This window comes from Chelon labrosus, assembly GCF_963514085.1.
Source record: "Chelon labrosus genome assembly, chromosome: 4".
Classification (NCBI taxonomy): Eukaryota; Metazoa; Chordata; class Actinopteri; order Mugiliformes; family Mugilidae; genus Chelon; species Chelon labrosus.
This window is the reverse complement of record NC_140340.1, coordinates 5403765-5426183: the sequence shown is the minus strand read 5'-3', so window position 1 is coordinate 5426183 and position 22419 is coordinate 5403765. Positions and strand designations below refer to the sequence as shown.

The 22419-nt window shown below is 44.1% G+C and overlaps 1 protein-coding gene across 2 annotated transcripts; it reads left to right on the top strand.

Moving 5' to 3' along the window:
• Positions 1-324: 324 nt before the first annotated feature.
• Positions 325-12833, top strand: lhfpl4a (LHFPL tetraspan subfamily member 4a; the record flags this gene model as incomplete). Of its 2 annotated transcripts, XM_084543276.1 has the most annotated exons (5): positions 325-730; positions 8525-8761; positions 10514-10533; positions 11186-11218; positions 12697-12750. In XM_084543276.1, the coding sequence occupies 5 exons, from the start codon at positions 325-327 to the stop codon at positions 12748-12750; spliced, it is 750 nt and encodes a 249-aa protein (XP_084399402.1). The 2 variants fall into 2 exon arrangements, with proteins under 2 accessions (XP_084399402.1, XP_084399401.1); XM_084543275.1 differs by lacking the exon at positions 11186-11218 and having other exon boundaries at positions 12697-12833.
• Between the last annotated feature and the right edge of the window lie 9586 nt (positions 12834-22419).

Sequence of the window (22419 nt, the reverse complement as noted above, 5' to 3'; positions counted from 1 at the left end):
GGAGGCTTTTCCCGTAAGTTGAATCACGCTTCACCCAATTTGACTGATCGGAAGAGAGGAAGGAAGGAAGGAAGGAAGGGGGGGGCTTGTAGATGTGAGACTGCTCAAAAAAAAAAAAAATAGAGGCGGCAGGATCTGGATCTTTGGATGCGCTGGTTGGATCAGACGAGAGGGGGGGACGAGTCACTGGACCTGGATATCCGTCCGATCCATTTCATCCTTTGCGCCAGCGGATAGACAGAGAAGGGAGATCAAGAGAAGAGGGAATACCAGGCTGACGCGCTGCTGTGAGGGGGGGCTGGGGGGAGGGAGAAGAGAGGAAAAATGCTGCCTTCGCAAGAAGCCTCCAAAATCTACCATGACAACTACATGCGCAACTCCAGCGCCATCGGGGTCATGTGGGCCATATTCACCATCTGCTTGTGTATTATCAACACGGTGGTCTTCATCGAGCCTTACTGGATTGGCGACAGCGTCAGCACCCCCCGTGTCGGCCACTTCGGCTTGTTCCAGTACTGCGTGGGGGACGGGGACTCCAAGCGGGAGGTCTCGTGCCACGGCAGCTTCTCCGACTTCGGCTCCATCCCGTCGGGAGCCTTCAAGGCGGCCTCCTTCTTCGTGCTGATGGCCATGGTGCTCGTCGTCGGCTGCATCGTCTCCTTTGCACTCTTCTTCTTCTGCAACACTGCCGCGGTGTACAAGACGTGCGCCTGGATGCAGCTGCTATGCGGTAAGGATGGGAGACTCTTGGACGTGTTATGTTAGTTGGTGGGAGGTGGAGGGGTGGGCTGGATGGAGGACGGGGGAGTCTTTTGGTGTGGTGGGGAGACACCAAACAAGTCCAGCTCCTCTTATGTTGTTTCTTTGTGAGAAATGTCCCCATAGCTCAAGTTCCCCCTCAGGAGGAGTGCTGGTTCCTCATCAGTACCCCCCTCCCCCCCATCCCACCCCCCAGCCTCTGTCTCCACTGGCATCTCCACACATGTAGCTTAGAGGAATGCTAAAGTTCAATCTCATGCTTGATGAGGAGCAATGAGAAGATCATTTGAGGCTTTCAGGAGCACGAGAGTTTGACCGACTCCACGATTTTATCAAACCCTCAAAATAATAATATCCTCTGTGTCCACAGCTTGGACAGATTTGAAGCCCTGTTGGCAGACCATGGGTCCTCCCCAAGAGTCCCATTAGCTGAAATGCTTAGTGGAAGTAATGGAGCATCAGCGTAAACATGGGATTTTGACAATGAGATGTCTCCAGCAGCCTTCCTTCAAAGATCAAGGCTTCTGTTTCGATTGCTCTATATGCCTACAGCATCAGTCTTCATGGTGCATGATGCATTAGTGCATTCATTCATCACAACCTGAAGAAACACCATGAAGAAAAGGCAGCATATACTGTAAAAAAACATAAAGTTAAAAGGGTCGACTATTATTTTAGATGACAAATGTCTGGTGGAGAGTTGGGGTTTTATCTGTGGATGGTGGACACATCATTTTTCGTGTTTTTCACTTCGGCCCGGACCTATCATTTGTTTCATTTGTTGAGTGTGTGTGTTCATTTCCAGGCTCGCCCACTCACAAGAGCGTTGAACAGATTGTATCAGCGCACGTGGAACCCACAAGTGTCTCCCGCGAGCTCGGTCGACATCAAAGAATCCCCCGGAGGATTCCTAATCACACAAACCGCTAATTAGCCGGGCGTGAGACAGATGAGGCCGGTCTCAGATGTGTTTAAAGAGCCGGCGAGGGTTTGAGGAAAACGGGTTGGAGCTGGCTGAAGATGAAGTTTGCTTGTTGGAGGTCTGACATTTATTGAGTTTTCTATCATCGCCCGGCAAGATGATCTGACAAAATCATCCCTCCAGTTTTACACACTGAAAGGGTACAGTGGTGACGTGATGAGGGAGGGGAGTGTGTGGGCGCGGGTTAATTGTGCATCGGTCTGGAAGGGCTGGCATTATCTGGGAGGAGGTATTGATGGCTAGATTATTTCATCCCACAAGGCAGCTGGAGCCAGAGGAGGGTTGATGGTGGAGGACTCTGGATCTTTAGAAATGATGGACTCTTTATGGCTCCCTGTGTCCTCTGTGTCCTTAGGGAGAGAGGCAAGTGATCCACAGAAAGAGATACAGTATATATATATACACCGATCAGGCATAACATTATGACCACCTCCCTTGTGCCTCCAAAACAGTTGTGACTCATCAGAGAATGGACACGGGCCTTCTGAGGGTGTCCTGTGGTGTCTGGCAATAGGATATTGTTAGTGGGGGGCCTTTGAGGGGAGGGGCCTCTGTGGATCATCTCACAGATACTTGATCAGTTTGGGATCTAGTGAATTTGGAGGCCAGGTCAACACCTTGTGCAAGTGTTTTTGTGGCTGCATCCTGCTGGGGATGGCTGCTGCCATCAAGGAGTGTCATTGCTATGGGGTGGGGGTGCCTGGTCTGGTCTAGGTGGGTGCTACATGTCTAAGTAACATCCACATGAATGAATGTCAGGTCCTAAAGTTTCCCAGCAGAACACTGAATTGATGGTCAATGTCATTTACTTCTCCTGCCAGTCTTAATGTTTTGGCTGATCAGTGCATATTTCTAACGTTCTTGGTTCGGGTGCAGACAAGAGTTTAATAGGTTCTGTGGTGGAGCTCTGCTCTGGGGCTTGGCTGTTGGGCTGCCCGACAGAAGCTCGCCCTGTCAGAGACAGCAGGGCCAGGGGACAGCTGTCCTGCTCTGGACCGTACGGGTACCGTGCCAACACTGTGGATGCAGGAATAACATTTCTGTCGATACTCAAAGTATTGTCATCGTGTTTGATGCTTCTTTTGCTACCTCACAGGAAAGTGTTTTCATTCTAAAAGGAAACAGCTGAAGCACGTTCCTGATCAACTTCCTGTTTATTCAGCATGTGCAGTTTTACTGGAAGTGCTTCCAGCTGTCTGCTGCCTGCTCTGCATCTAATGGAGTCCGATATTTAAGTGGATCATAAATGTATTTTGGCCCTAAACCATTAAGTGATTAATAATCTAATGGCAACACTTTACACTGCTGTCTAACTGGAAGCATGTACAACAAGAACGTGAGTAATGTACTTTCCTGGTTCTCCGGCAGCAGGAATCTAAATGTGCTGCATTTCCACCATCACAAGAGAGCACTCCGACAGTCCACCCGTCTGGAGATGAGGACATGAGGGAGTTACTCTAAACCTCGTCTGAACATAAAACATGAAGAATTGAATTTATCCACTTGTCCCTCAGGACATACGACTCTACAACGCCTCCCTGTGAGGAAACAACTGGACTGTGGTTGATCTGCTGCTGTAATATATTTTTTATACAGCATTATACATTTAATATCTTTTAATATTTTTTAATTTAAGATTATTTTTGACCTCTTTGCTGTCTGTAGTTCCTCCTGTCTTTGTTCAATCATGCTACTAGATGCCAGATTTCCTTTGTAACTGTGCACACACCTGTCACAGAACAAACTAGAGGAGAAATTACACAACTTGGAGGATTTTGGCCAAAACCTGGTTTATGTACAGACAAGTCTTTAAGCGGGAACATCTCCTCCTCCATCAGCACCCCCCTCCCTAACTTGTATCCCCCTATATTGTCTCTGCGACAAAAAAAAAAACACAACACTTCTATCCAAAAGAGCAAAACACACAACTGCAGCAACACATCCTGTCCATAAATTAGTGAGTAATGATAAAAAAAAAAGAGGCATAAAGGAACATGAGAGTCACTGTCCTTCCTCCAGCCGCTGGTAGCTGCTTGTGTCTAATTAGCCTACATGCAGAAAACACAGTCCTTCAGGATTTCTCCTTCTCCACTGCAGCTACTGTGTTTATGGCCAGAGATGAAGGAGACCGTGGCCTAGTTTATAATCATTAGTCTCTCATTGAGTTAGCTGGGCTTGGTGACCATTATTAAAAAAAAAGACTAACAAAGAGGTGGATTGGCTGAGGACCTGGAAGCTGGGACCAAACTCTATTTGGTGCAGTGAATGCAGCCAGTTGACTAGAAATAGTAAAAAACTAAATAATGTGTTGATGTTCAGGTAAATACACCACAGAGACCAAGGAGACGCCTGCGTTTTGCAAAGGTAGTCTTTGTATTTCAGTTTTAGAACTAGTTTGCTTCTCTCTCAAATAAACTGGGATACTGTTGCATGTCTATACACTGATCAGGCATAAGATTAAGACCACCTTTTCTAATATTGTGCATCCCAGAGATACTTGATCAGTTTGGGATCTAGTGAATTTGGAGGCCAGGTCAACACCTTGTGCTGTTCTTCATGTTCTTCATGCCATCAAGGAGTGTCATTGCTATGGGGTGGGGGTGTCTGGTCTGGTCTAGGTGGGTGCTACATGTCTAAGTAACATCCACACCAATGAATGCCAGGTCCAAAAGTTTCCCAGCAGAACATTGAATTGTCACGAGATGATCAATGTTATTTACTTGTCTTGTCAGTGGTTTTAATGTTGTGGCTGATCTGCTTTTCAGCCAAATTATGGAACAGTAGACCTTTTCTTAGATAGAGTAGTTGTAGACCAACATTGGTGAAGTTGCCCTCAGGTGATATAAAATAAAAAACAACTCATTGTGCTGAGACTGTTCACTGATTGTCTCAGTGATCTTTGAACATCTCATGGCATTGAGGGTCTGTGGTAAAGTTGTGGTATCGAGTATGGTACACTATCAACCTAGCTACAATAAACTCTTCAGTCATTATCTTTACACGATCTTGACGTCAATCTAAACAGATCAATGCAGCTGAAAAGTAACAAACATCCTGTTACGTTGCTCTAATGAGCCCTCAGTGTTTTACTTTCTGAGCTGAGACATCTCTGATGATGACCGTTGATTTCTAATCCGGTCTTTGCTCCGGGGCAGATGAGGATACACGAGCAAGCTGCTCCGCTCTGTCTGCAGTCTCCAGCACACAAATCTGGACCCACTGAGTCCAAGCGTTACATAAAGACCGTCTATATAAAAATGTAATGTTATTTTGGGATGCTTGCTGCTCTCGGAGCATTTTCAATTTCTTTAACACAGCTCTATACTGCGTCCTAATCCTCTGGAAAATAACAAGGCTGAGTAATCCCACTCGTGTGTTGTACATCTGAAGAATAGGAAAATTGACCATACTGTATATTTGATCATATGGATGGATGGATGGATGGATGGATGGATGTACGGGTGGATGGATGATATACGGGTGGATGGATGGATGGATGGATGGATGGATGAATGGATGGATGGATGTACAAGTGGATGTACAGGTGGATGGATGGATGGTGTACAGGTGGATGAATGGATGGATGTACGGGTGGATGGATGGATGGATGGATGGATGGATGGATGGATGATGTACAGGTGGATGGATGAATGTATGGTTGGATGGATGGGTGGATGGTTGGATGATGAATGAATGGATGCTTGTATGGATGAATGTACGGGTGGATGGATGGATGGATGGATGATGTACAGGTGGATGGATGGATGAATGGATGGATGGATGGATGGATGGACGGACGTACAGGTGGATGGATGGATGGATGGATGGATGGATGGACGTACAGGTGGATGGATGATGTACGGATGGACAGATGGATGGATGGATGGATGGATGGACGGATGGACAGATGGATGGATGGATGATGTACAGGTGGATGGATGAATGTATGGGTGGATGGATGGGTGGATGGTTGGATGATGAATGAATGGATGCTTGTATGGATGGATGATGTACAGGTGGATGGATGATGTACAGGTGGATGGATGGATGGATGATGTACAGGTGGATGGATGATATACAGGTGGATGGATGGATGGATGGATGGATGGATGGATGGATGGATGGATGGACGGACGTACAGGTGGATGGATGGATGGATGGACGTATGGATGGATGGATGGATGATAGATGGATGGATGGACATACAGGTGGATGGATGGATGGATGGATGGATGGATGGACGTATGGACAGATGGATGGATGGATGGATGATAGATGGATGGATGGACATACAGGTGGATGGATGGATGGATGGATGGATGATGGATGGATGGATGGATAGATGGATGGATGTACAGGTGGATGGATGGATTGATGGATGGATGATGTACGGATGGATGGATGGATGGATATTTAGATGATATAGAGATGGATGACTGGATGCATTGATGGATGTATGGATGGATGGATGGATGTATGGATGGATGCATTGATGGATGGATGGATGGATGGATGGATGGATGTATGGATGGATGGATGGATGGATGGATGGATGCATTGATGGATGGATGGATGTATGGATGGATGCATTGATGGATGGATGGATGGATGGATGGATATTTAGATGATATAGAGATGGATGACTGGATGCATTGATGGATGGATGGATGGATGGATGTACAGGTGGATGGATGGATGGATAGATGGATATTTAGATGATATAGAGATGGATGACTGGATGCATTGATGGATGGATGGATGGATGGATGGATGGATGGATGACTGGATGCATTGATGGATGGATGGATGATTAAAATCTATCTGTGAGGAGTCGACACCAAAGTTGCTTCAATTCAACAAATGTTGATCAAGTCTGCTGTGATCTAGAAGCCGAGGCTGCACCCACACAGATGTACTGAACAGCCTCTTCACATGAGTGAAGAACATTCACAGACACACATGAGCACACACACACACACACACACACACAGAGGGTAAAAGATTTGATGCTGAGCTCTGGGACCTCCCGAGCATCCCTGACAACGATTTAACTGATGCTCGATGAATATTTAAGAGCTGTTCTTGTTCCCTTCTGTCAGCCAGCCAGGACTAAAGGGAAACCACAGGAAATGTACAAGCTCTTCACGCTACATTAAACCTGTGTTGGTCACTTCCAAAGCAGAGACTGGATTCCTCATCATCAGTGTGCCAGAAAACACAGCTCAGTAGAAAGGGTGAGGGTAGCTTCAGCAGCTTGGGACGTTCTGAAGGAAATGTCACTGTGACCAGATTCCATTCTCAGCAAACACAGTAACAAACAGATGCTACCTCCTGCTGATTCCTTTTTACATCAACAGATCAACAGATGCACTGGAAATGTTTGGAGGGGAAGTGGCCGTAGTAACGCCTCCGGACAGGTGTCACTGATCACACTGGTCCTGAGATTTTCTCCTTCTTCGCGGTCCATATGTCAGCTGAGTTTCCTCCACAGCAGTGGTCCAGGAAATGAGGCATTCAGGAACCCATCTGTTCAGGGCCAACCTGGCATCAGCTGGACTCTGCACACAACGAAGGGATCACTCAGGCCTCGTGAGAGCACACACAACTGCACACACGTTTCCTTTTCCAGCTGAAAATTTAAAACATTTAATTCTCAAATGAACCCGAACACGAAAACATCAAGACCCTCAGATGTGAGGAAAGGTGTCCCGTTGTATTGAGGCGATTAATGTGTGATATAGTTAATTACAATGTATTGATTTACACTGATCAGCCACAACATTATGACAGGAGAAGTGAATAACATCGACCATGTTGTGACAATTCAATGTTCTGCTGGGAAACTTTAGGACCTGGCATTCATTGGTGTGGATGTTACTTAGACATGTAGCACCCACCTAGACCAGACCAGGCCACCCCCACCCCATAGCAATGACACTCCTTGATGGCAGCAGCCATCCCCAGCAGGGACACAAACAAAAACGCTTTAAAAAAAACATGAAGAACAGCACAAGGTGTTGACCTGGCCTCCAAATTCACTAGATCCCAAACTGATCAAGTATCTGTGGGATGATTCACAGAGGCCCCTCCCCTCAAAGGCCCCCCCACTAACAATATTCTGTTGCCAGACACCACAGGACATCCTCAGAAGACCCATGTCCATTCTCTGATGAGTCACCACAAGGGAGACCTACACAGTATTAGGAAGGCGGTCATAATGTTGTGCCTGATTGGTGTATATTTGGTTTTCGAATTTGCTGTTGCTCTGATTAGCTTTGCAAGTACCACAGAGGATTTTGTCTAAAAAAAAAAAAAATGTCTCTGCATTTCTGCCCCTTCTGCATCAAAGACTCGCCACAGGAGGGGAAGAGACGGGGGTAGATCAAGTAGATATTAGCAATCTTGCGGCACAGAGAGGAATGGAACAAACAACATTCTGTCCTCTCTCCACTGCTTCGGCTGTTTTTTGTTCTCACTTCCATCTCCCTCCGCCCAGGCCGCTATTTTACACCTGTTTTGTCCCCCCGCCTGCCTCAACTCTCTTCCTGTATTTTTCTTTTCTGTGCTGTTTTTTTTTTCCCTGCACATTTTTCTGCACTCCCTGACAAAATCCAATTTCACACAAGCCAAATACCCTCTCACTCTCTGTATGCAGCACCACATGCATCACGCCGCTGTACGCGGACATTCATTCACCGGTCCCCTCTCCTCACTGCTCCTTTCACCTTCCTTCTTTCTCTTACGCTCTGGTTATCCTCTCTCTCTCTCTCTCGGCTCTTACAGCCGTGTGTCTGGTGCTCGGCTGCGTAATCTTCCCGAACGGCTGGGACGCCGAGGTGATTCGGGACATGTGCGGCGAGGACGCGGGACGGTACGCCTTGGGCAACTGCTCGGTTCGCTGGGCCTACATCCTGGCTATCATCGGCATCCTCGACTCCTTGATCCTCTCCTTCCTGGCCTTTGTGTTGGGAAACCGGCAGAGCAGCTTTTGGCAGGGAGAGGTGAAGGCCGCCAACAAAGGTGATGACTCAAAAAATTAAGGAGAATTCATCAGAAGTGAATAACATTGTTTTTTTGTTTTTTTTTTGCAGTGTATCACCCTGTACCCAACTCTTAAAGCCTTACTTTTGGAATTTGAATAAATAAATGCTCTGCTCTTCCAGCCATTGAGTCACGTAAACAAGGAAATGCATTTTGGACTAATCACAGCCGTCACTACCACGTTGCGTAGTTTCATTTCTGCACGTCAGGCTCATAGACTGTATATAAATATGGACAATGCATCCCCACTTCCTTGCATTGGCCAAACTGATGCCAGTTTCCCGGGGATACGGGCGGCACCATCTTGCAAGTTTGGTGCCAGAACCTGAGCAGTACGGTTTGAGAGTGTAGCCACATTATCGATGCCCCGCCCACACTTCCTCCAGACTCACTTGCGTTTTCGTTTAATTAATACTATGCTCTGCTCTACATCCACCACTTACAAAGAATGTACTTGTTATGTGTACTTGTACTTATTTATTCATTTTTTCAAAATCTCACGACCCTACGGGACTGCTCCACAGAGCATTTGGCATGCCAACTTGTCGTCATCACGATGTCACATCCTGTTTCTATAGCGTCACATAACTAACTAAAACGAAACTTATCAGAAAAAACACCTGGATATGCATCAGTATTATATTAACTGCCTAAAATGACAGAAACCATCCTTGAAAAAATATTATCTGACGTGTATTTCAGTGTTTTAGTTTGACCCATTCACTAACATGGAGGAGGCGGAGCTTATGACCTATACTGCAGCCAGCCACCAGGGGGAGCTCTACTTGCTTTGGCTTCACTTTTGAGGAGCAGTTCCTGTTCTTTATTTACAGTCTATGGTCAGGCAAACGACGTAGGGTCCTGCATCCTAGCATTACCCTAATCCTAACCATAACTCAACTCTAACCTCACTCATGTCCTCACTTTGACGGTGAAAAACATGGTGGTCCTCAGAAAGACAGCTGCGCAAGAGCACACACACACAAACGCACACCACAAAACACAGGATTGTATAATATATCCACGGAGAGGGCAGAAAGGTTTTCCCTTGAACGAGCAATTATTAAACTCAATGCACTCCTACACAAAGAGAGAGAGAGAGGAAGAGAGAAGGCAGAAAGCAGGACAGGAAAGACATGCAAGTGTTCAAAATAGCCGTTTCATTCTTTCACCACAATAGAGGGATCTGGACTCTAGTCCATGAGCACTTCACCGGATGATAACGGCTCAAAACTTTTGTTATTTTTGTGTTTTACTGCAGTACAGGTTACTGTATCTATAAAAAAACTTGTCATGAACTCGGAAAACAGCCTTGTTTTCAGTTTCTAGCATAACCAAGAAGTACTATATTATATATTATAGTGTGATATTATGATATAACTGGTTATGTCACAGTGGACTTTGTGCATGCACCCCTGAGCTAAACAAATGTTGTGTAATCCAGTCTCCCTAAAACCTTCGTGATAACTGCAGCCTGCAACAAGACAAAGACAGAATGTTTACTTCTTTTATGGTATAATACTTTATGTGCAATAAAATAGATATAAAAGATATAAATTAACTTGGACCAAATAGATTTTTCATGCCAATTTCGTACAGTTAGAAAGTGAAAACTATGAGTTATGAGTGAATACGTTTCAAACTATAGTTGAACATTTCAGAAAGACGTTAATTTTCAGTCAGTGTGTAAAAGAGACTGATCTCTGTTTCTTTTTTCGTTTTTATTCACAGATTTTGCAGCTGTGTCAAGGGTAAGTACGTCCTTTTTAGTTTTTGTTATTTGAGTCTATGTTTGACGGCTGATGAAATGTGTTAAATACATGATTAGTGTAACTGACCCAAAGGTTTATGTGTGTGTGTGTGTGTGTGTGTGAGAGAGAGAGAGAGAGAGAGAAAGTTAATTCATTCATGTTTTCTGCTTTAATGAGTCAAAAAAAAACAAAATTAGGTTTAGATTTTGATATGACTAAGTGATAAGCAGAAGTGTGGGCAGTCCAAATTGTGAACAGAGAGGCACTTCAGAACATTTTCAAGCCATGATGCGTTGGACCCATCATTAACATCAATGCAGATTCACACAGAAGGTAACTTACAGATGGATAGCTCCATGCATCACTGCAGCAACATCAGACTACCAGCATCTGATCTTGTTTGTTGTTGTGAACTGAAGGAACACCCATAACTTTATAGACATAGATATACAGTCCATTAAAGTATATCAATTGTCGGACCAGCAGAGAGATTATTCCATCTTGGTGCTAAACGATCTGCAGAAAACCACAGGGCTGCCCCCCAGTGTGTACGTCTCCACTGGTTCTAATGTGGTTATAGGAGCCGAGATGAAATAAGTGCTCCGTCAACTTTCTCTGATCGTCTTACTTTAAAATTGCTTCCTTCCATTAGCTCCATCTTGGTCCGTCTCTGCGAATGGATGGAGTAAGGCTCAGTAGTTTTTATATAGCTATGCCGATCAATCCCTGCATCATGTGACCCCTGCATGCGTTCATATCCGTTACGTCTGTGATGGCCACTGCACCGTGAACTCCCTTTTTCTTTCTCCTGATGTCGGTTTTATGTGAAATTGAATACCTTTGTCAAAGAAATGTGTAGACTGAAATTTCTCAAACTTGGTTTCTTTACGTAAAATGAGAATGTTGAACCCAGTCTTTATCTTAGCTAATGTAGGGTATACAGTTAAGAGTCTACACGACACCCTGAAATCAAAGCTACTAATGATGAGGGTAAGATGCTTGTGCATGTCAAAGACAAGCGACAAAGTTTATTCCAGAGTCTAGGTGTCGTCCTAGAAGCCCACATCAACTACGTCACTCAGTCCGCTCACTTCCACCTCGCCGATTTCACCCATCTCTATCACAGAACGTCAGCGCCATTCCCGTCCACGCCCTCCTCACCTCACGCATCAACTACTGTAACTCTTCTGTTCTTTCTGGTCTACCCTCCAAACGTCTCCATAAACTTCCAACTGGTCACAAAACGCTGCAGCTCATATCGGACCACGTCACCCCAGTTCTTCAGCAGCTCCACTGGCTTCCAATAAAACCCCGTATTGAGCACAAGATCGTGCTGCTGACCTTCAAGGTTCTTCACAACCAAGCTCCGTCACATCTGTCTGAACTTCTCCAACGATAGGCCCCCTCTCATACCCTCAGATCCTCATCGGACTATAGACTTTATATAAATATGGACAATGCGTCTCCACTTCCTTGCATTGGCCAAACTGACGCTATTTTCCCGGGGATACAGACGGCGCCATCTTGCAACTTTGGAGCCAGAGTCTGATCAGCCACTGGTGGTCGCCGTTATGTCACATCCTGTTTCTAACGAAAATCCAAAAAACTGACACTTGAGCATTCATCAACATTATATTAACTACCTAAAATGACTGAAACCATCCTTGGAAAAAATGTATGTGACATGTATTTTAGTGTTTTAGTTTGACCCAAGTACCACCCACTAACATGGAGGGGGTGGAGCTTATGACCTATACTGCAGCCAGACACCAGGGGGAGCTCTACTTGTTTGGCTTCACTATTGAGGATCTGTTCCATTATCCATCTTTATACAGTCTATGCCTCAGACACCTAACTTATTGCAGCACCTGCTCTACCACTCTCCCAGCCTGACATCCCAGACATAGACTCTCTGACATTCAGACTCAAAACTCATTTAACCCATTTCCTCATTTGTCTAATTTCTATTCACTTTTTTAATCTGCTCTTATTTTTTTATTGCCTTGTATGTACAGCACAGTGTTGAGCACCCAAAGTATGAATGAGTCCCTCAGCCCTGACCAGCATGTTTCTCCTCGTCCTCCTCATGGGTTCATTCTCTTCAGCCAAGATTCTGCTGCAGTCGTCCTCATGTTCTCTTTGTTCTCTCCGTTTCTCCTCCAGATTGAAATCCGAGACGTGAGGGACCCAAGATTTGTCGTCCAGCGGTTCCACTGAGACCCTTCCTTCCAGCTCCCTGCTCCTCCTCCTCCTCCTCCTCTTTCCTTCTAAGCTCTTCAGGTTAAAACCTCTTGCTCTGGGCTTGGATGCTACAGCCCAGCGGTTTGTAAAACCGGGACTGAAGTGACTCTGGCAAACTTTTTGAAGAAACTTTTTGTTACAACAAAGAAGTTACTGATAAATATAAAGATGCTTGCAGTATTCCTTAAAATACGTATTTCTATCGAGTGGGTAAAAGCAATTTCCAGCTTTAAAAATAACATAATGATGTGCATATGTAAAAGCACACAGGTGCTACTTTACATAAGAACAAGAGAGTGTTTTCTTTTTCTTTTTACTATTAGACTTTAATTTTCTTTTTTCAAGCTAATATTCCACTTCTCTTTGTACATGAAAAGGTCTGATCTGAGGAATTGCAGAACTATATTATGTACACCGATCAGGCATAACATTATGACCACCTTCCTAATATTGTGTAGGTCTCCGAAACAGTTGTGACTCATCAGAGAATGGACATGGGCCTTCTGAGGGTGTCCTGTGGTGTCATGGGCCTTGGAGGGGAGGGGCCTCTGTGGATCAGCCCACAGATACTTGATCAGTTTAGGATCTAGTGAATTTGGAGGCTAGGTCAACACCTTGTGCTGTTCTTCATGTTTGTTTTTTTTTCCTTCAGTTGTTCCTAAAGCGTATTTGTGGCTGCTGCCATCAAGGAGTGTCATTGCTATGGGGTGGGGGTGCCTGGTCTGGTCTAGGTGGGTGCTACATGTCTAAGTAACATCCACACCAATGAATGACAGGTCCAGAAGTTTCCCAGTAGAACACTGAATTGTCTCAAGATGGTCAATGTTATTTACTTCTCCAGTTAGTGGTCATAATCTTGTGACTGATCGGTGTTTGTTTGTGTGGAAACAGGGTAAATACGCAACATTTGTTTCCCCCCATACATTAAAAGCATTTGTGTACGCTGTAAAAATAGTAAAAACTGAATTCATTGTGTGTGAGAACAGCTGAGAAGCAAAGAATCTAATTTTTTCTTTGCATAATTATAACGTACAAGTGTTTCCTCCAATCTAGTTTGTGCTCAGTTCTTCCCTAGTTGAGTTAGTGTCCTTACATCCTGCCCATCCGTCACCTGGAGAGGCCCTGCATGCTGCATCTATCTCAGGCTCAGAGAGGGGCTCAGAGGGGGGCTTGTACTCACCTTCAGTCTGCTGCACTACCCAGGCCCACCAGCCGAAGAACTAAAGCCTTCGCATCGAGAGGACAGACTTTCATCAAGACGACGGACACCGTGCACAGCTTGCTCTGATTCCACACAGGACCCTTCTGAGGACAAACATCAGCCCTTCAACTATATATGTCTCAATTTTTTTTTACGTTGTCATTTTGAGTGGAAGGCACAGCTGAATGCAGAGGTGCAAATTTAAAGCTTTTTTAATTCAAAGCTGAAATGTTCTTTTCTCAGTTCAGGCCACTTTGAGAGATGCATCTAAGGTGTAAAAGAAAGTCTTTTGTAAAGCTTAATTTCGTCGAATGAAAACTTACAAAGCAAGGAGAAAGGGCGCTGCAGGATAATCCAAACAGATAAGGGACAAAACAAGAACACAAGGAAGCACGAGGGTAGGACAAAAAGAAGGGTAACATCACAGACGACTTGACCGACAACAAAGGGAAAGACAGAGCTTCATATACCTGAGACTAAGGAGACACAGGTGAAACTAATGAGGAGAAACCAGTCCAACAATCAAAGGAGGGAAAACACAGGAAGTAAACAAACTTAACAAAATAAAAACAGGAAGCTATACTGTCTTATCTCTGAGGTAACAAACACAAACAACGTCAATTATATGAAAAAAAAAAAGGTTGGTACATATTGGTTTTATCTAAATTTGTTATCTCGTCTTAATAAATTTAAAAAGAAAATCAACTAGGATGTGAGAAAGTCAGGTTCTTGCTACCGTGGTTTGGGGTTTACACATCTGTGTAGTTTTCTGCAGGCGCCAAGCAGGCAGGGACTAATGCTGCTAGTACTACAGAAAAAGACTCAGTCCTTAAATTAAATGAATGAATAAATTTACACTGCATTGATCCCCAAGGGGAAATTATGTTCCTGCTGTCTGACCCATCCATTCATTCACACAGTAGTGTGTGTGTGTGTGCAGTGGGCTGCAGCCGCTGAGGACCCCGGCCAAGGAGCAATTTGGGGGTTAGGTGCTTGCTCGGGGGAACTGCAGCCATGGACACCACTAGATCACTGAAATATACTCCATGAATATATACATTTATCATTTAACATGTGTCACTGTGGACTCGAGTTAATGTGGGAAACAACCACAAATCTAGAGCCGCCACAGGAACAGTTTTAACAAGTAAAATACTCAATCACTGTCATTTTTAGAACAAATAGTCTCGAGCATCATTATCGCAAATGAGAATATTCAGTAGTTTTCTGCTTTTGGAGTTTTTGTCTCTTGGTCAGATGCAACAAGAGAGGCATATCCTCCAATTTCTTTTCTCTGGCATCGAGCTCCTATCCTCTAATTTCTTTTCTCTGGCACTGAGCTCCTATCCTCTAATTTCTCTTTCTGGCACCAAGCTCCTGCCCTCTGATTTCTTTTATCTGGCACCGAGCTCCTATCCTCTAACTTTTTCTCTCTGCCACCGAGCTCCCATCTTCTAATTTCTTTTCTCTGGCACCGAGCTCCTATCCTCTAATTTCTTTTCTCTGGCACCGAGCTCCCATCCTCTAATTTCTTTTCTCTGGCACAGAGCTCATATCCTCTAATTTCTTCTCTCTGGCACAGAGCTCCTATCCTCTAATTTTTCTCTGGCACAGAGCTCCTATCCTCTAATTTATTCTCTCTGGCACAGAGCTTCTATCCTCTAATTTTTCTCCGGCACAGAGCTCCTATCCTTTAATCTCTTCTCTCTGGCACAGAGCTCCTATCCTCTAATCTCTTCTCTCTGGCAGAGAGCTCCTATCCTCTAATTTTTCTCTGGCACAGAGCTCCTATCCTTCAATCTCTTCTCTCTGGCACCGAGCTCCTATCCTCTAATTTCTTGTCTCTGGCACCGAGCTCCTATCCTCTAATTTCTTTTCTATTACTACTCATGCATTTGTGTGCTACAACTGTTTAGCATGTTAACAGCTGTGTCCCCCCCTCTTCTCCCCTCCTTCCCCATCTTCTTGCACTAACAGCTTTATTTATATTCATTATCAAACTCTCATGTAACATCATCAGTTATATCTTGTATTTATATCATGATCAGATTCTACATGTGCACTTTAGTCTTTCTTCTCTCTCATTTTCTATGTGTACCTGGTCGGCCTCAAGCAGATGGGTTATGAGCTTAAGGTTATGCTTAAGGTTTCTTCCTGTTAAAGGAGTTTTCCTTTCCTTCGTGCTTGCTCTGTGGGTTTTAGATACAGATTATGAATGGATGCATAGCAGTGATATCCTAACCGTTCCCATTCCTGCTCAGATCAGCTCAGTTTCATTCGAGTCATGTATTAAATGTTATGGATGACCAATAAATTTCAGTGAAAAGTGGCGTTTTTCAGCCTGTGAGCAAAGAATCTGCTTCCATCTCCTTCTTCCATAACGGGCCAAGCTGAGAAAGCCGCAAGATCCAACATGGAAGGTTTTCTCTGCTTCTTCAAACATTTGTGAAATAATGGGTCGCTCTCAGGAGCTCAGTGAATTCCAGGCGTGGTACTGTGATAGTACCACACCTGGACTTGTTGCCACTAAATATTCCACAGTCAACTGTCAGTGGTGTTATAACAAAGTGGAAGCGATTGGAAACACAGAAATGACCAACTTTCTGCAGAGGCAATCGCTACAGACCTCCAAACTTCATGTGTCCTTCAGATTAGCCCAAGAACAGTGTGTAGAGAGCTTCATGGAATGGGTTTCCATGGCCGAGCAGCTGCATCCAAGCCATACATCACCAAGTGCAATGCAAAGCGTCAAATGCAGTGGTGTAAAGCACGCCGCCACTGGAATCCAGAGCAATGGAGACGCGTTCTCTGGAGTGACCAATCACGCTTCTACATCTGGCAATCTGATGGACGAATCTGGGTTTGGTGGTTGCCAGGAGAACGGTGCTTGTCTGACTGCACTGAGCCAAGTGTGAAGTTTGGTGGAGGGGGGATTATGGTGTGGGGTTGTTTTTGAGGAGCTGGGCTTGGCTCCTTAGTTCCAGTGAAAGGAACTCTGAATGCTTCAGCATACCAAGAGATTTTGGACAATTCTGTGCTCCCAAGTTTGTGGGAACAGTTTGGGGATGGCCCCTTCCTGTTCTCACATGTCAGTGTGCCAGTGCACAAAGCAAGGTGCATAAAGACATGGATGAGAGAGTTTGGTGTGGAAGAACTTGACTGGCCTGCACAGAGTCCTGACCTCAACCTGATAGAACACATTTGAGATCAATTGGAGTGAAGACTGTGAGCCAGTCCTTCTCGTCCAACATCAGTGTCTGACCTCACAAATGTGCTTCTGGAAGAATGGTCAAAAATTCCCATAAACACACTCCTAAACCTTGTGGAAAGCCTTCCCAGAAGAGTTGAAGCTGTTATAGCTGCAAAGGGTGGGCCCACGTCATATTAAACCCTATGGATTAAGGAGGGGGTGTAATTTAAACCAAAGGTAAAAGCAGATTACAATAGTTTCAGCAGCGAGAGACAGTTTGAAGCAGGACGGTAACTTGTGTTCCTTCTTCTTACTCTGTATTTTAAACGCTACGCCACTGCCAACATCTGATTTGATTGTGTTTCTACATTTTGCATTCTCACCACAATTTTTAAAAGTAAAGTGTCATTCTAGTCTGGACAGAGAGACAGATTTAGCCTCGTTCTGGGCACAGAGCTGAAGATGTAAGAAGTCTGAACACAAATCGTCATTTACTCATTAAACCTGCGCTTTTTAGTTTTTCGTTTTTTTTACCAGTACACAAATCTTTGACTTCCACCAAGACTTAAAAACTTTTTTTTGCAGTGTTGTAGAATTAGTTTCACTCAGATTTACTCATTAAAAACATGCATTAAAGCAGCTTTAATCTCTCTGTGCATTTGACATGATTATACGATATATTTTTTTTTGCAACCGTTCACTTCTAGTTCTGCTTTTAGTCATAAGTTCAACAGTGATTCATTTCAGTTTAGATCAATTTTGGGTGAAATATATATTTTTGAGGCTGTCAGCAGGACAGTGTTCAGTTGGTGGGACCAGAGCTGGCTCTTAGTAGTTTTGGTGCCCTAGGTGAAATTATGGTTTGGTGCCCCCAGCCCCCACCCCCAGGACAAAGTAAAAAAAAGTCAGAAAGCTTTTATTTATGTTAGAAAGGACGTGTAGATTGGGACTTCTTTTCCTCTTTTCTGCCTCCTATTTTCTCCACTTTCTAAGAGTCACAACTGAGGGCTTGGTGGCTATATCTTCTTATTTTCCTTGTTGACGTCTGTCAATAAGAACTATGCCGCTACCTAATAGCTCGCCCCGTCCCCCTCTTCCATGGTGCAGGACAGGTTCATGGCCATGTCAATCAGAAACAACAGGGGGGCGGGGGGGTTGCTGTTTATTTTTTATTTTATTTTCAAGACAGAGCATGATGAAAGGGCACCAGTCGGGTCTGCAAATTATTATTTTATTTTATTTAATTTAATATTAAAAATGTATTAAAAATATGTATTATTTTATAATTTTATTATTATTTACATTTTTTTTTACTTGACTTTTCTTCCCACCATCCACCATCATTCATTCAGTTGTGCCAAATCAGGCTTTAGATTTGATGTCTTGTCTTTTCCTTTTGTATATGGTTCTATTTTCATGCTCTCTCTTGTTTCTGTGGTTACGGGATGCTGTGATGTTTTTGTTTCTTTTGTGCAGGATTGTAAAAGGAGAATCCAGCATGACGTCATAAACGACTTTATCACCATTAGTTGTTGTTTTAACAAGAAATTCAATAAACCAGTTATAATCAGTCATTTCTTCTTCTTCTGTAGTCTCTGTATCTTTTGGACCTGGCATTCATTGGTGTGGATGTTACTTAGACATGTAGCACCCACCTAGACCAGACCAGACACCCCCACCCCATAGCAATGACACTCCTTGATGGCAGCAGCCATCCCCAGCAGGATGCAGCCACAAAAACACTTGCACAAGGTGTTGATCTGGCCTCCAAATTCACTAGATCCCAAACTGATCAAGTATCTGTGGGATGATCCACAGAGGCCCCTCCCCTCAAAGGCCCCCCCACTAACAACATCCTGTAACCAGACACCACAGGACACCTTCAGAAGGCCCATGTCCATTCTCTGATGAGTCCCAACTGTTATGGAGGCACAAGGTGGTCATAATGTTATGCCTGATCGGTGTAGTTCAGGTGCACTGTCCAACGTAGTGAATTATGAACGAGTCAGACCTCATTTACACTCTCATGATGCAAGAGACACATTCCTGAACGACTATAACAGTAGATATTCACTAACCACTCTGGGTCAGGTAAGTTCATTTTGCTGTAAATAAAGGTGTCTCCCAGGACCACTAGGTCTCTGTGAATGAGATACGAAACCCTCCAACATTCTCTGGCGGTTCTAGCAGACTGTCTTTGTGGTGGCCTGTACAGACCATACGGAGTAGTGAGAATGAAAGGCTGCCCCATGCTGACGGGCCTCAGACCGGCCATCTGCTCTCTGCATTTTACTCCTGTCAGGCAGCCTGTCATCCTGTGGCTCTTGGAATACCTGCTTCAATTAGTGTCTGTCCACCACCTGCAGGAAGACGACGACCTCGGAGACTTGATTTCTATCACATTCACGATCCATGAGCGGTGTTTTCAGTCCGGTAGAAATAATTACATAGACGTGACTGCGACAAGACATTAGAAATACGCCAATAAGGCATAACATTATGACCACCTTCCTAATATTGTGCAGGTCTCCCTTGTGGTGACTCATCAGAGAATGGACATGGGCCTTCTGAGGGTGTCCTGTGGTTGTTAGTGGGGGGTCTTTGAGGGGAGGGGCCTCTGTGGATCATCCCACAGATACTTGATCAGTTTGGGATCTAGTGAATTTGGAGGCCAGGTCAACACCTTGTGCTGTTCTTCATGTTTTTTTTAGTTGTTCCTAAAGCGTTTTTGTGTGTGTGTCTGTGTCAGTCTGCATCCTGCTGGGGATGGCTGCTGCCATCAAGGAGTGTCATTGCTATGGGGTGGGGGTGTCTGGTCTGGTCTAGGTAGGTGCTACATGTCTAAGTAACATCCACATGAATGAATATCAGGTCCAAAAGTTTCCCAGCAGAACATTGAATTGTCACAAGACGGTCGATGTTATTCACTTCTCCTGTCAGTGGTTTTAATGTTGTGGCTGATTGGGGTACTTTTAACACACTGACAGTTATAAGTGTGCTGTATTTAATGCATGTGCCCAGAATAAAACTGATTAGAAAGTACAGAAGGAAACGGAAACTGCTAGAGAACCTGATCCTCAGAGTCCGTCTGCGACATTGATGCCGTTTTATACGAGGAGTATTTTTTATTTTGGTAACATTCAGCCTTTAAACAGAATCAAACCGTACTGGGTTACTGGTTATTAGTGAGTTATTTTACCAGCAAATGTGCAAACTACACCTGGCAATAAAGAGTAAGTTGATTCTGACCCTTTATTATGACTCACCTGTAGCTCACTCCCTCCCTCTGGTGGTTAGAGATGGAACTGATCCTCTCTCAGAGAGGCTCAGGTGTTTGGGCGTTTTAAAGCTTCTACGACTATTTAACACTATAACAATCTCATCTCTGACACATCAACAGTTTCCTCTGTGCTGCAGCTCTCTTTTTTTTTTTTTTTAAAGTCTTTCCTTCTACTTTCACTCTTAAAATACAGAAAATGTGTTAAAGACCTAAGATGTAACTCCTGCCCGGCGCAGGACGACTGTGACGAGTGCAAATCATTGGATCGAGCCCCTTAAATGACACATCACAATGGCCGTTTTCAAAATACATAACCATCATGATTATTTTATTATCAAAATGCATTACATCTGTTTGCTTCTTAAATCTTTTTGGAGGGGGAACAATTGAAATAGTTGTTACTATGATCTGTGTAAAAATAAAAACAAAAACCAGCAGAAAGATCTTTACAAAACAAGAACAGAAAGAAAAATTATTCAGCGTCTGTCGTTTCCTTTTTTGTTTTGTTTTGTTTTTTGGGGGGAACCCAGAACAGACCCAATGATTAGCTTCCAACCGTCCGACAGAAGTTGGTCACTCAGACCCTACGAACAAATATCATGCGATAAATTCAGTGTACTATATTTTTCTCCATACAAGTCTATATCACATTTCTTTCTATACAAGTACACATAATCATACATATTGTCATATTGTGTCTTTTAGGTTCTATCTCTTTCGTTTTTAAGGTGCTGGTTAATTTTGGGTCACAATTATTTATTTATTTATTTTTAAATCTGTAAAACATTCATGTACCCTCCTGTGTGTTGGTGGAGTTGAAGATGGGGGAGGGGGGTGGTGGGTTGTAAGTGGCAGGTCTGTAGAAGGGGGTGGAGGATTGTCCAGTCACGTGGCCGGAGAAGGAGGGGAGGGGAGGGGAGGGGAGGGGAGGGGATTGAAGAAGTCTTCCACGTAAAGATGCGCCTGTGTTGCCACTTCTGGTCCTAAATTAAAAGTCTTAGAGGGAGCAGGAGGGCGTGGCGTGGTGGCGTGGCGTGGTGGCGGCGTGGGTCAGTTCAACAGCCGCTCCAGCTGATGTCAGTCAGACGTCCCACGGCAGAGAACCGTCTCCTTCTTTCGAGTCAGTTTGTCGTGAGGATTTTTAAAATAAAACAAAAAATACAGCTTTCTCTGTGGAAAGGGAAGCAGCTGTGACAGGAGAAGATAGCAGCTTTTTTTTTTTTTCTTAACCTCGGTTTCAAAAACAATCCAAAAGCTTCCTCAGGAGATATTCCCACCCCCCGACACCGCCCCGGTTTGGACTCTGTGTCACGGAATGCCAGGATTGGTCAGGCCCAAAAAAAAACCCAAAAAATAATAAAATAAAATAAAATAACACATGTAGGATAATAAACAGTCAAACCCGACACTTAGCTCAGAAATAAAGTCGGGCTGAGAACCTCCTTTCTTGTCGTTGCGTCACTGTTGACATGTGACCGGGAGGAATTTTGATTCAAACTAAAAATAAAAAACGCTTTCAAGTGATATATCCGTAAGATGAATGCAGCCAAGTGTGGGGAACATAACTGGATTTTAAATTTATTTAGACCAAAAAAAAAAAACAACCAAGAATGCAGCACCATGAATCATAAGACCTGTATGTCTCAAGTACAATATCAGAATTCTACAGTGGAGGACGTCCTGAAATGAAACCGAAAAACAGTCCAGTGGGGATGAGAGACAGAAAACTAAAAAATAAAGACAGACAGACAGACAGGGAACCGTGAGGACAAAAAAAAATAAAAATAAAATAAAATAAAGAAGCTGTATTCATGTTTAGTGCGAGAACATGGAAGCTGGTAATCGAGTGGAATGATCCTGATTCCTGGGAGAACCGTCTCCCCGTCTGTCTAATGCATCTTTAGAACGGATGATTAACATGTCGCCTCTGCTTGCATCGTAACCCCCCCCCCACCCCCCTCTGTATTACTCCCT